The sequence below is a fragment of the Coturnix japonica genome, chromosome 3, assembly GCF_001577835.2.
Source record: "Coturnix japonica isolate 7356 chromosome 3, Coturnix japonica 2.1, whole genome shotgun sequence".
In the NCBI taxonomy this organism is placed as follows: Eukaryota; Metazoa; Chordata; class Aves; order Galliformes; family Phasianidae; genus Coturnix; species Coturnix japonica.
The window spans coordinates 96,954,794-96,969,060 of NC_029518.1; the positions used below are offsets into that span (position 1 = coordinate 96,954,794).

Genomic DNA, 14,267 nt, shown 5'->3' on the forward strand with positions numbered 1-14,267 from the left:
GCTGTGACAGATTTGCACTGAAAAGAGAGCTTGAAAAGAACTCAAGAAATTCTTTGAGTTGTTTGATGAACTTGGAGAAAGGAACCAACTGACCCACTTGGCTTCTTGGTATTTATGTTCAAAAATCTGCCACCACCCATCTGCTCATTTGCATGTAGCCAGGTAACAATGATTTAGATCTTTCCATTTTCCTTTAGTCACCTCCAGCTCTCTGAATTTGTTGTTTACTGACACAGAAATCCAGCAATTCCCTGTTAAAGGGGTCAGATTCCTTTGAAACTGCAGTTGAAATCTCCTTTTGGCTTCATCTCCCTGTTATGCTTTTTGTAGTTCACTGCCTACTCTCCTCCTGCACACTCAGTTATGTCCCCTGCTGCTCTGTATCAAAGTGCTATTCTTCCACAGAACTAAGCTGCACTGTTCTGTATTTTCTGACATACAGCAATATCATTTCTGTGCCCTCCTCACTCTGCACTATGGCACAGCCATGCAGGAATTACCAGCGTGCTGTCTTACACAGACAGGTTAGCGATAAGGTGTTAGAGCTGACTGCCAAACACTGACCCCATCGCAGGCCCCTGAGTACACAGCCATTTGTCACTGCCACCACTGGAATTATGGCCAGTTTTTAATGCTTGTGACCACCTTTACATCCCCAAGCAGTTAAAAGGAAGCAGCAGGAAGGATTACGAGACATGATGATTAACTTTTCAGTGTCATATTGCACCAACCCTTCTACTTTGTGGCACTGAGGGATGTGGTTAGTGGGCATGGTGGGATGGGTTGGGGTTGGAATGGACGATCTTAGAGGTCTTCTCCAACCCTAATGATTCGAAGAGTCTGTGATGTTCAAGCCAGTCTCACTATATGCATGCACACATCATCATGCATTCACTTCTTGCGCAGCCTGGAGGAAGGTAATTCTGGAACAGTTCCTTCAGTTTCTGTTCTTTTGTGCACTGTGATTTCTAACAGGAGTGAAGAAGCCGTGTGCTGACTGAGAGAGCTTTGAAGAATATCTATATGGCTCTGGAATCAGTGAGGTGTGTTTGACTTGTTTTGTTACAAAACTACAAGCAACAACTAACACTGAGATTTCATTCTGTTTCTGTTTCTGATTCAGTGGTCATAGAAAACTTCAGGCTGCCCTGTAATGTGTTGAAACATCACTCACTCATATTTATAAACGAGCTTTTCTTCCTTAAAACAAATCAGAAATAGCATTCCTGCCTACTTAAAACTCACTGCGATCGTGACCTGAGTGAGTTTCCATAGTAATCCATAATATAAATTAACATTCCCTAAAGCAGATAGCTTTGTAGTATAAAAACTGACTTCAAGGCAAAGAACTGTAAGACTGATCTTGAACAGAAGGAAGGAGTGGGAACAGGTGGTTAGAGTAGAGGAAGGAAATTGGGCCTCGCTTCTCAGCTCAGCTCTCATTGATTCAGCAAGAATTCAAGCAGTGGTGAAAGGCTCTCAGTGCAACTTAAAGAGCACCTATTTGCATTTTCTAATACCCAAATACCTTTAAGAAAGTCACCGTCTTCATTTTAATCAGCTACATTTCTTAGACGAGTTAGGTTTCAAGATCCTAGATTCTACACTGACTTTTTTGTAAGTAAATGGCCACATGAAAAATTGAAATGCAAAGTTAGCTGTGATTTGGGAGTAAAATTTGCTCATTCTGCTTTGTAGAGAATAACAGATGGTCGAACTCAGAATATTCTAAATTGGCTTTATTTTTATTTGTACTACGTCCATCCTAAGTTCCACCAGAAATGAACTGGTTTTTTAAGCCTTTGATTTTGGCTTATTTACCTTCTTACTATTTCACTGTACTTCTGACATGACAAAACAACTCCTTGTAATCACAGAATCACAAAGGTTGGAAAAGACCACTCTGATCATCTGGCCCTACCATGTATGCATACCCCTTAGCTGTTCCTCAGCTGTAGCAACAAATGGAACTGAATTCCTAGGTTCAACCACAGAAAGGAGTTGCTTGGGGAATATTTTTTTGTAGTTTTGTTTAGAAAGACATCCTCTAAAACACTTGTCTGCACATGAAGAGGTGGGAAAGGTCCACGTTAACAAAAAACGTGCCTCCAAAGCTACAGATGAAGAAGACAAGTTTCTGTCTATGAAGAATTAGCTGAATGCTCAGCAAGGCACGGACCACGTGGGCTTCCATATGCTTTTATAAGTGAGATCTGGCTCCAGATTTATTCTCATAATGGTTTTTAAGTATTCCAGGTTTACACAGAGGAAGGCTTTTTCTTTATAAACAAATGACAGCCTCTCAAATTAGGAAGAAAGTATCATTTATAATGGGATTCTGTTATTTCATCTGCTTTCTTTAGGAGACAGTAGGGTTTTGCAGTCAGCTTGACCATGCAGTCAGCTACCTTTCACTGCACAGAAGTCACATACGGAGCATTGAAGTTTTGCAGCACAGAATAAAAATTAAAAATAAAAGAAATCAAGGGCATCTCTGGAATGTGGAGGAAATGAGAAAATGAACAAAAGCAACAGTACACAGCAGAAGGTAGAAAAGGGTGACACGAGCTGGGGCAGGGGAGAAGGAAGATGGTAAATGAAATAAAGAACTGAAATTAGAATTACATTTTCCACTTGGCAGTACACAAACAACACTAAGTGCACTTCATAAATTTTACTATTGTTGCTGCAAACGGTATTACCATAAATCATTGCTGGTAGTGTACTTGGCACTTCTAAAAAGCCAAGTGGGCTGAGTGTATCAATAAGTTTAACAGCTCCACTATCTCTGGACAGAATGGAGGGGAAATGCATCAAAAGGCTTTAAGACTAAGAGTTGGGTTTGCACTCCAACAACAAATAAAATAGCACTCTGTTGCAAGTCTAACAGCACTCATCAATATTACTGCGTAGCCAATTTCATTTAAAATTTTACCTGCTGTACAAGAGGTGAGGTCTGCCTGCCCTTCTTCTCATCTCTAACAGGAAAGAGAGACTTGAGCAGCTTTGGCATCTGAGGCACGAATGACTTGACAGGATTCAGGTAGGAAGCAGCAAGGCTACCCAGACCTGTTAGAAAAATGGAACAGTGTGAACAGATATACTTTTGGAGACAAAAAAAAAGGTTATCATTTTAATTCTAGAACTACATCTTTCAGTAGCCGGTGCATTAGAAAAACAAAAGCAGTGAGTGTTTGCTCCTCCCCAGAGCAGGATATATGAATTTGGGTAATGTTTAACCCTTGGCACCAACACACAGAAAGTCTTTCTCATCACATGGTCTGAAAAAGTTTGCTGTTTGCCATTAGAAACATACAACTGTTTAAAACTTGCAGAAGCAAAGTGAAAAGCAACAACAAAACAACCTGGAAGCAAAACTGAAAAAAGATGCTGGCACAACACAGAATTCTGCTGATAATTACAAAACTTACTGAGGGGGAAACATGAGGAAATCCACATTAAAAAGAAAGAAGTTAGGGACATTCAGCTCTTCTTGCTAGTACTGCTGCTTTTATTACCTTACTCTCCTTTCAGAAAACATAGACAGACATAGAAAACCTCCCTCTGTATCACTGCACTCTCAGAGCACACCTACTGCAAAATAGACCTCTGACTCCAGGGCTGATTGTTTTCCAAAACATTAGTAGGCTTTTAGTCTTGGCTGTTCTAATCACCTAAGAGATAAATGTTCTGAGTCTAGATAACTTCAGACTTTAGAAACTGAGCTTCTGAGATGAAGACTGCATCTTCAGAAATCAAAACCAACTTGAAACATGCCTATCACAGAGAGGGAGCTGCATGGACATTGCGTTGGAGGAGAAATCTGGATCTCTGAATGCTGATCAGCTCTGACAGTGATGGCGTGACTTCACTCCGTATTTACGAGAGCTGCCTTAGCTGTAGGAAAGCCCTTACCTGCATCAGGGGAGTGGTTCTGCTGCCCAGGGCCTGGCAAAGAGGATCGAGTTGGACTAATGCCCCTACTGGAGTTTGTGACACCTTGGGATATATCTTGCTGACTTTCCCATCGGCCCTAGGGAGGTAAAATAAACAAAAAAAAAAGTTGTATTTTTCAAAGTTAGCACAGCACCAGCAACACTTACACACCATGCCAGCTTGCACAGCGCCTTCGACAAGTTAAGAACATGCAGAGCTGAGGAAAGACCCTTCCCAAAGGCACTTTTAGTTGAAACACCCAGTCCTGCAAAGCACCCTCAGCTCCCATCTGCACCAAGGCACAGGAAGAATCTACCTAGAGACCCTACATCTACAATATTACACTGAACTGTGTGGCTGTTTTGGGATTGACTGTGGTACAACCAGGTGATAATACAACAGTTCTGTTGGCCCCAAATTCCTAAATATTTTGTGTATCTGATCAGGAAGCATTCATGAGCGAAGTCTGGATGAAGTGTTAGGGAAAAGGGGTAAGGACAGACAGAGCTCGGAATAAGAAAATAAATATGACCCTAGACCTGAAGGCTGGATTTTAGTGCCTAAGGTCAGATATGGCTCAGGGGAGCTTCAGGTTGGATATTAAGAAAAAAATATTCTCAGAAAGAGTGGTGAGGTATTGGAACAGGCTGCCCAGGGAGGTGGTAGGGTCACCATCCCAGAACCATGGGGATATGGCACTGAGGGACGTGGGCAGTGGGCACGGTGGGTGGGTTGAGGTTGGATTTAGTAATCTTAGGGGTATTTTATGACCTTAATGATTCTATGACTCTACTTCTTCCACCCCAAGCTTATGAGTGACAACCGGTGACCAGTTTCTTGGCAAATGGAGAGAATCTCCAAGATATCACCTCGCAAAAGTGCATGAATTTCAAGAATCTAAATGGCTAAATCATATTTTCCTATCTCTATCATGTGGTAATATTAGAAAAAAGTTTCACTTCTTTTTCCAAACAAAAAGTTGTTAAGACAGGATGGTTTTAAGGCAACCAAACTGATATAAACTGAACTCTTATCACTCTTCTGCTATAAAGTTATGCTATGGTTTCTACTTCTCTGTATTATAGGGTGCCTGTATCTGAATCATTCTTGTAAATGCTTGCACAATGAGATGGTACAGTGAACTTAATAGAAAGGATGCACTGCGGGTGGAGAGACCTGCTGCGCTTGTGACCAGAAATTTTTTGTATTTTTCTGGATGGAAGAGAAGGGAAATACACCATTTTAAGAAGCTTCACAGCGATGAACAAAAGGAAATAATCTGACCTTGAAACAGAAAAATGACAGGCAGCTAAACTAATCTCAACTGTAACTTGAAGTCATGAATGTTTCACAAATACTATGTAAGCCAGGATAGAAGGAATAGATTTCTCCAATGGGTTGAAGGTCACACTGAGCAGCCCAGAGCAAAAATCGTTTCCATCTGGATCTATAAGCTAGTCCCAAAGAAGCTGTCCTGCTTTGAATAGCAAGTAACGTACACTTTTGCAGTGCAGCACTTCACACCTTGAGTAGCTGTTTTATTAGATGTAGAGACAACAGGCTCCGTCTCTGTGAAGTAACATTTGGGATAACCAAAGGGTAATGGATGTTTGAGTTGACTGGAGGCAGTCACCCGGGATGTCAGAACTGATGTAACCCAGGCTGGGAGTAGCAGCAATACCAGGGTTTGTTTAGTCTTGCATTTTTGAGGACTTTGGAGTTTAAGCCCTTCTTGAAAGCTTCCTGCTCTACCATTGTAGATGACAGAGCGCTTCTACCTGTACCTTACACCCCCAGCTTAAGTGTTATCGCTGACCTGCAGCTCTTACATCTTACACACATCAAAAACTCATGCCTATGTCTGGGAAATTCTTTCCACAAAAAGCTACTATGGAACAGTCTCTCCTGTTGCACTTCACATAATCAATTAGGGCTCTACCACCTTGCATTTCAATTGGATCAGATTTCTTTTAGGTGATCTTACTATGCTGTCTTGGTTTCAGCTGACACAGTGTTAACAGCACATTGATAAGCTGGTTGCTGCTGAGTGATGGGTGTATACCCAGAGCGCGTCCATTTGGTGCCCAATATAGGACTCAAAGGGTTGAGATAACAACAGATTTGATCAGAGTGTGTTAAAACAAAATTGTTCTAAGTGGTAGAACAGCTTGATATCATAACGTTATTTCTTCCTTTTTCCAGAGATCGTTCAGAGTTTTTTCATGGGACCATATTACTCAATACCTTACTTGCTCTATATGTTCTCTGTTGTGCTATTTACCATTTTTGGGGTTAGGATTGAGGTTATCATCTTTCTACATGCTGTAACACTAATCAGAAGACTAATCTGGTATTTGTATTTGATATTGCAGTCATCTTCATACTTTGGGAACCATATCTTGGAAACTATTAATAATTTCACACTTCACTTTGTCTCCTTGGGGAACCAGGCTATGGGGGAGACAAATGGGAATGTTCAAACCACCACGTTCCTATCTGTATCCTGACTGAACGTGCTTCAGGGTTTTTTTGTTTTTTTTTTTAAGGTTAAACAATTATTTATGAATATCCCCCAAGGCTGGATAGTGGCAGAGAATGTGGAATGGCATGAGCAGGTACCTTGAACAGTGGGCACCCCCAGTGGTTTAGAAGTCCTGCTGTAGGTGTTTAAAGCCAGAGTGGAAACTTCCAATGATTTTACACCATGCTCCAAGTCTTCCTTTTTGGGATGTAGAGTTTTTCCTTAAGTCTACTCTGCTGGCTCCCACTGATGGATTAGTTTGAAGGAGAGCCATAAATCCCAAATGAGGAAAATCTCCACCTATCTCCACAATCTCCTGTCATGTACCAGCTTAGTGACTCTGAAGTTTACAGAAAGTAGAATATTTGGTGGGATATGGTCACAAGATTAAATGAATCTTGAAAAAAAAACATTTGGTTTCGTTACTTTTAGGACTGGTAATGACATTAGCCTGGTAATGTTGGTGTTAGGAAAAGGGGAAAGCACCTGAAGGCTTCTTTTTGGACAAACATAGCTTTTTCTTTTTTCTTTTGATGATGACGACCCACTTACTAAAGACAAATGGACAAAGGTGGCAGGTCCTAGTCATTTTCTATCCACAGACCAAGTCTAAAGGGCTTCTGGACATCACAGAGATATCAAAAATAGACTATGTGGGGAAAGCTTGCTAACTTACTAGAACACTGACTCAATGTAGGTAAGGAGCAACTGAATCATTCTGTGAATCATGATTTATTGAGTCACAAGTGCCCTTCCTTGACTGTTCCAAGAGAAATCATTCAGGCAAGTACGTCGTCTTTCTAGACCTGTTTGAAGAGTGATTCAAAAAAATGAGAGTAGATATGAAACAGAGCAAAACACTTCCAAAGGATTCATCCTGTACAAAAAGCATGGCAAGATGTAATGGCTTTTTTCCTTAGGAAAACAAGCACACACTTATTTTCCTTAGGATCTTTAAGAAATTTTACTTCAGTCTTGACATTATAGATGACTACATTTCCTGCATAATGTTAAGTATTTTACCAAACTACATAAAACGCAGGCCCTGCAAACAGGAATGTGCACTTGAAAATAGGATTTGTCTGGCCAGGTACTTAAAACATGTTGGGTTTTGAAATTAGAAATAATCTTAGAGAAGAAATATTATCATCTTTGAAGGTCACCTATGTTTAGAGACAATGAGACACTCAATTCTGAGCTGACTTATATATAGATTTACCATTAGGTAAATCATGGCAGCATACAGAGAAACATATCTGTAAAAGAAAATAATAGGGACAACTGAAAGGGTCAACCATTGTGCTAAAAATATAGAGAGGTAAAAGGTAGTTGATGAACGAAAGATCCTACTGAGTTGGTTTGAAAGATAACCCATCTCCATCTCTCAAAAGAAAAGTAAGAATTATTAACAGTTTCAGATATGTACACCATATAGCGCTCTTATTGCTTTGTTTGTTCAACTAACTGAAACACCTAAACTTTAAGTCTAAGCCTTTGGGAGCTCTCTGTGGTGTCAATACACTGAGACATCCCTTAATTTTTTTTCAGAATGTGTCACATCACACCTCTCCTCCAGACCTAGAAAGAGGTTTTTCAGGCTTTTCATGGGAGCGTGACCACATGTAGCAAGAAAAATTCAGCTATGACTGCATGATGAGTCCAGGTCATAATTCTGGTCTACCTACTTTAATTGCACCTACATCACTGTTCCATTTTATGCTAAACCTTTTTTAATATATTTTGTTTTACAGGGAAATGAGTTCTGCCCATTCATATTGCTGAAAACTGAAGCAGAATCCACTTTCACAACTTTCCCAGTATGAACAGCGCTTTACATACAGAAATGAGAGCGTCCTTCCTATGTAGCTTAGGATCCACAGTAAAGGCAGCAGCAATGCCAGTAATAATAACATAAGATTGGAGAGGGAAATTAAGTAACGGAATAAAAATTAAAGAGAGGAAGACTGTGTAAGGTTGTCCACTAATATTAACTTATACAGGCTGGACAGGTAAGTCCTGTATCCAATTCAGTATGCAATTACTCTACTGGGACTGGCATTTCTTATGATACAATAAACCACTTCTTTGTAAACAAAAATTCCTGGGAGAGTAATGATTCATCAGTGCTGGAGAAGACTTTTTTTTCCACTGAACTGCTCTCCAAGTGACAAAAGCCACCTAACTTAGCTAAAAATGAAGTCATTTGTGCATCCTTAGGTCTAAAATACATGAGATGCTATCACTAGCGTGCTTTACATGTGCTATAGGAACATTTAAGAATATGATTAACATTTCACTGTGGTTACAAAAGCTTCCATTCACCCTATACATGCTTCTATCGACCCAATGAAGCACTCTACCAACCTGCATCAGTCCCCGTTATCGTCCTGAGCAATGGATGCCTTGAAAATAAGTACTCTGCAAGCAAGGAGAGAAGCTGCAGCCCCACATCACAGTGGTGAAGCATGTCAGCAGCCACCCTAAATGAGGCGAAGAGCTGCAAAACCCCATGCAAACCACTAGCAAAATCAACTGTTTAACTAAAGCTTGATACAGTCAAGGGGACATACAGTTATCCCTCTGACAGGGGATAAGAAGACTAAATATGGTTTTCCACTGTCCTACTGTTAACTTCAAGTCAATCTTTCATAGCAATCAAGAGTTGTTAGCACTGAAGCTAGACAGCCTGATTAAGACATGGAAGAAATGCTCACTCACTGTTCATCTCATTTCCAGGCTGTACACCACCAGCACATATTTGTTTGCTTTTATATAAATTTTTTCAGTTGTTAAAGGAAAGATGGGTCATTTCTGAAATACCTGCACCCTGACCAAAGAGCTCTGAGAAATGCCATCTAAGTAGCTGCAGAATGTAACAAACCATAAGATGGCCCCAAGAAGCAGAATCTTCCTTGCACCAGTTCCACACAGCGTTAATGACAGGCTTTTCAATAGAAAAATCTCACTTGCTGTCTACTATGCAGATGAGACACCAACAGCAGCATCTTCAAAGCAGGAAGTAAAAGCGTTTAAGTGAGCAAAATAAACTTTATAGTGAGATAAAATTATTATCCCACTCATTAGGTGGACCTAATGCATTACCTCTGCTGGGACCTTTGGACTCTGAAACATGCAGTGAGGGAAACCGTTGAGGAGAGGAGAAAAACAAAAAACGTAAGTACTCTTGACTTTAATTTCTGCTTTAAAAACCTACAATATTGAGACATTCCACAGTTCTCTCTGAGCAGAAGTTGCTGTAAGCACTTGATTGCCTGCATATCTTTTAGCATTCTCTACATGGATCAGATGTAGCAGATTGAGCAACCAATGCTAGAGCACTACATCAAAATCCTATTATTCCGTGCAACTGCATTATGCATTAAAATGTCTTGTCACCACTAGATTCTCCCTTTTAAAATGACTACATGCTCATTGGGCAGAATACCTATCAGGAGAGAGCCCTTTAGTTTATCTAGGCTTTGGAAAATATGTTTAAATTTAATCTTTCTCTTTTTAAAGAAACACTTTTGATCTATGCCATTATTTCTAAGGAGTGTAATGGAGTGAATTATTGAATCACCCACTGCAAGGTTTCCCCCTGAAAGGCACAGACTAGATGCATTCTATTCTATACTAAAGGTGAACCTGAATTTAGACATGAACTCACATTATCCCCTTACACAAAAGGTTTGCATCCATTCAACTGAAAGCTCTGGAAGATAGACAGTGAGATTTCCCTTAAAAAACGCACCCCCAAGTGATGGACAGCTGTGTTTAACCTGGTCTGTTTGACACAGGCCTGCCAATGCACATCCCACAGCTGTGGCTGATGAAAGCATGGAAGCCCTCCCAGGGATGTCTGGTGTTGCACAAAGCAAGTATGTCCAATAAGCAGCCTCGAGGTTACAAGGAGCATGTGGGTGTGCCTCATCTTTCAAGGATACTTCCCAACTATGCCCCTGCACCTGGTGTAGTACAGTCATGGTAGCTACTCCTTTTCAATAGAAGATTTCCCAGGAGAGCTTCAGAGACTTACCCGATTACTGCTCAGGTTATAAGGAGGAGCTAAATCTTGGCGGCTTGCAGAAAGCTGAAATGGTCAAGGCAAGCAGAATTACTTCTTAACAAAAATTCCAAAATACACAACTTGACAAACACAAGGAAGGGTGAAAGTAAAGACTTCAGTTAAAGCAAAACTGAAAGTCAAGAGATGCAAGGTAAAATCCCAATTAATGACTTAAAAGGGGCCAAAATTTGACTAGTTTTCATTATCAGCTCTACCAAAACATTTCAATTAAAATGTTGGAAAGCAGAAATGTCTCTTTCTTCTTATGCACTGATCAAGAAAAAGGAAAATGCTTCTACAATACAAAGTTAAAATCAGTAGATACTTTTAACTTGCTTTCATAACTTCTAGAGAAAAAGTTGATAGATGAAAAACCTTCAGCGTTCTGCTTTTTCCAATGATGTGGATTTATGCGGGTACTCTAAAGCACACTAATCTGTGTGGTGAAAGTATGAATACATGCAGATCTTGTCTATCCACAGCGATTTACATGATGACAAATAGCACAGACAAACAGAAGAGTCAAGCAAAAGGAAATTTATTGCTATATTCGATCGGTAATTGAAAGATGCACTTGCTGCCCTCAATCTGCTGCAGACTCCAGCATGGAATACTCACCCGATTCACATTGGGAGAGCTCAGGCTCCTCCGGTAGAGTTTTCCTTTTCCCATTAGCTGCTCTTTGACTGCAACTTCCTGCAAATCACACAGAAGCAAAGGATAGAAAATACTATGCATGTTTTGTCAGAATCCAAGCTCCAATCATCCCATCTTTGTCTATACAAGAAAAATGTTATTAAACAGCTGTATAGCACTGGCTCCCATCTGTGAAGTTCAGTCTAATCTAAAAATTGTAAGTAACATAGCTAGAAGTGCAAGAGTGGAGAAACATTCAGTTTTTTGCTGATTGGCACACATAGGACTTTACAGCTAATTCTGATTCTAGGAGATGACTGCTACAGATGTGAAGACAGGCTCCTTTTTGTAGCTGAGCTCCTATTTTAATCCCTTAAACTAATTACATATGACAGGGACCTTGCTTTCAATACTTCCGAGTGCGTTGCACTTCACCATTAATTTATAGCGGGCAGGCACACACTCTGGCTTGCTTTGCATAACTTTCTTTTATGCTTGCATAATTTATATCCAGAAGAACAATTTTCAATATATGTTTTTCTCTTCCATATTTTCCCTGGTACACGGATCAAGCTCCAGTGTTTAAGATTAACCCAATCAATGTCTTACATACTCAAGAAAACAGGTTTGGTTGCTCCAAAGCAGAATATGAGCATATGGACTAGATGATCCTGAAGCTCTTTTCCAATTGTGATGATTCTATGATTGTGTGATTCAAAATGACATGAGCTCTACTTGCAACTTGGAAAATCTGTACTAAATCCTGACCTACAGAAAGCAAAAGCTCACAACGGCCCTAACTGCTTTTTCTGATACATAATCAGCAATACACGGTCTAAAAACCAACCAAGGATAAGAGATAGTGCATGTAATACAAAAGTCTCAGTCCCCTTCACCCATCTTGCAGATAGTCGAGTGAGAACATCTTTGTAAAGTGAGCTACATTTGCCTCTTTGGACTTCTGCCACAGACACACTTTGTAAAGCTGATATATGCACTGAAGTGGGGGTCATGGTTTGCCAGCCATTGTACGCACTTATGAAAACATCTGCATTGTCATATACTGTATTGAGTAAGTACACAACCTGCTGTGTGTTACAGCCCTAAACTCAGACCTGGCGCAGACGATCCAAGGTGAGAATGTTCTCCACAGCCAGCACACTTCGCAAGTACTTCTCTATATAGGCTTCAGAGTCAGCTGAAGCTGCGTCTTCAACATTTGCTGCCATTCTGGCCAGTGCTTCCCGCTCTTCAGCTCCTTGGGCATCCTGGAAAGAAGAAAAGCAGCAGCATTCCTTTAGAATGAAAGCCCCCTCCATCAGTCCTGAAGAAAACGCGCTTTTAAAAATATGCAGGACAGATTAAACAGTTTTCCCTTGAATACAGGGGGAGATTCATATGCCTTATTGGACTTCTCTAAATATGCCATATCATATTCAGTAATTATCACCATCACCTCAAGTTACATATGGTTCTTGGTGGTGGTTTTTATTTCCCTTTTCTTGTGGTTTTTTTTTTCTTTTTCTTGAGAGAGCCTCACAGTAAGACATTGCCATTGATTAGCTAAAGGGCTGTATTCAGATATCTTGTAATTATAAAGTACTCAAACACGTTTATGGCATTATCGACTCTGTGAAGGAAACAAAATTTCAAGTGACTTGCCGAAGGAAAAAAAAAAATGGGCATAGCTTGAGAAACATTTCAACAGGGTGTTAAATACATCAGAACATAAAAGAGAGCCAGGCAGCAATCAGCCCTTTGGCTCTTCATGTGTTAATGCTTTACAAGTGCTCTGATAGAGCATCTGTCTGGAAGGAAGGGATTAGCATCCAACTATGAACATACGCAGGAATCAAGGATTACATTAAGACATAGAAGAATTTAGGGTGTGTGTGTGTGGGGGGGGGGGGGGGTTAATATTTTGTTAGTTTGTATACTTGGTTTTATTTGCTTTTCCAACATATTTTCACATTCCCGACATCAGGTATTTCAGCTACCTATATTTATTCCCCTTTCCTTTAAAATGTTTCTTCAAGGACTTAAGCAAATGGATGCTCACTCAACAAAATACAGTGACATTGACAAGACACACGTTGCTGCTAATTCTAAACATGTAAATAAATTTGCTTAATCTTTTGTAAGAACCATTCTTCATGATTCCAGCAGCAAGATCAAGTGTGCTTAAAATAAAGGAACTTTCAGGAAATCAGAGAATCCCAGCCAATTTCAGATAATTTGAATTCTTATTCACCTCTGGAATATTTGAGACTATCTCAAAAGTGACACCACAGCCAGGAATGGAACTTCGGTGCGACATTCTTCGGAGGAAGCTTTGTGCAAAGCCCTGTGGGGAGACAGAAAGGAAATATTCCTTGCTTAAAGGAAAAAACTTTAACACACTCAAGTGAAGTAAGCAAAGTTGACAAAGAGAGAAGCCCAAACCAAAAGACTACCCAACAAATACTTAAGATTCAAAGCTTTTGACTTGGAGACAATTTATTTGCTCGTCTGCATTTATGATACAGAGAAAGAATTACCTTCCTTCACTGCAAGGTGACTGTTAAACCAGCATGCAATACATCTGCTAGTTCTAGATTTTTTTTATTTTATTTTTTTTGTGGAGCCCTAGGTGACTTGTCTTGAATATTGACAAGTACAGGCATTAAATTCTTGACCAAAGAGATCGTTATGAAGGATGATTTAAGGGGGAATGGTCATTGTTTATGCTGACTTGGCGCCTCGCAGGGTTAAGAACTGGACTGTTGAATTAATGCAGAGATGAGTCATTCAAAGATGCTGCTGAGACAAACGCCCGGGAAAGGTTATCGATGAGGATTTTTCAGAAAGCTAGCAAGAAAGTTAGCCAGAAAGCTAGCAAGAAAGATTTGGTATTGGATAACAGTAAGGAGAAATAATTGACAGAATCTGCAGAAAACAGAATTGATGAAGACTTCACAGTTATAACTATAGACAGGCTCAAACTACTGAGCAAACTCCTCCCATTGTGCATTGTTTAAAAATCCCTGATCCCTTTCTGAGAAATGGCTGTTGCCTGAGAGCTGTAGTTCTTATATTTTTAACAGTAAAAGCAGTTTACAGTGGCCTGCA

General features: G+C 40.0%; 1 protein-coding gene across 9 annotated transcripts in view; it reads right to left on the reverse strand.

The window, feature by feature from the left end:
- Window positions 1–14,267, reverse strand: part of KIF13B (kinesin family member 13B) — a 112,312-nt gene that overhangs the window by 16,828 nt on the left and 81,217 nt on the right. For 6 of the 9 annotated variants that reach the window (XM_015859712.2, XM_015859717.2, XM_015859711.2 and 3 more), the window contains 7 exons: window positions 13,411–13,503; window positions 12,275–12,427; window positions 11,142–11,219; window positions 10,494–10,547; window positions 9,560–9,580; window positions 3,916–4,033; window positions 2,936–3,069 (listed from right to left, as the gene is read on the reverse strand). In XM_015859712.2, coding sequence (XP_015715198.1) covers window positions 2,936–3,069; window positions 3,916–4,033; window positions 9,560–9,580; window positions 10,494–10,547; window positions 11,142–11,219; window positions 12,275–12,427; window positions 13,411–13,503 — 651 coding nt within the window. The remainder of the gene's footprint in view (window positions 1–2,935; window positions 3,070–3,915; window positions 4,034–9,559; window positions 9,581–10,493; window positions 10,548–11,141; window positions 11,220–12,274; window positions 12,428–13,410; window positions 13,504–14,267) is intronic. The other 3 variants (XM_015859716.2, XM_015859718.2, XM_015859715.2) reach the window with 1 other exon arrangement.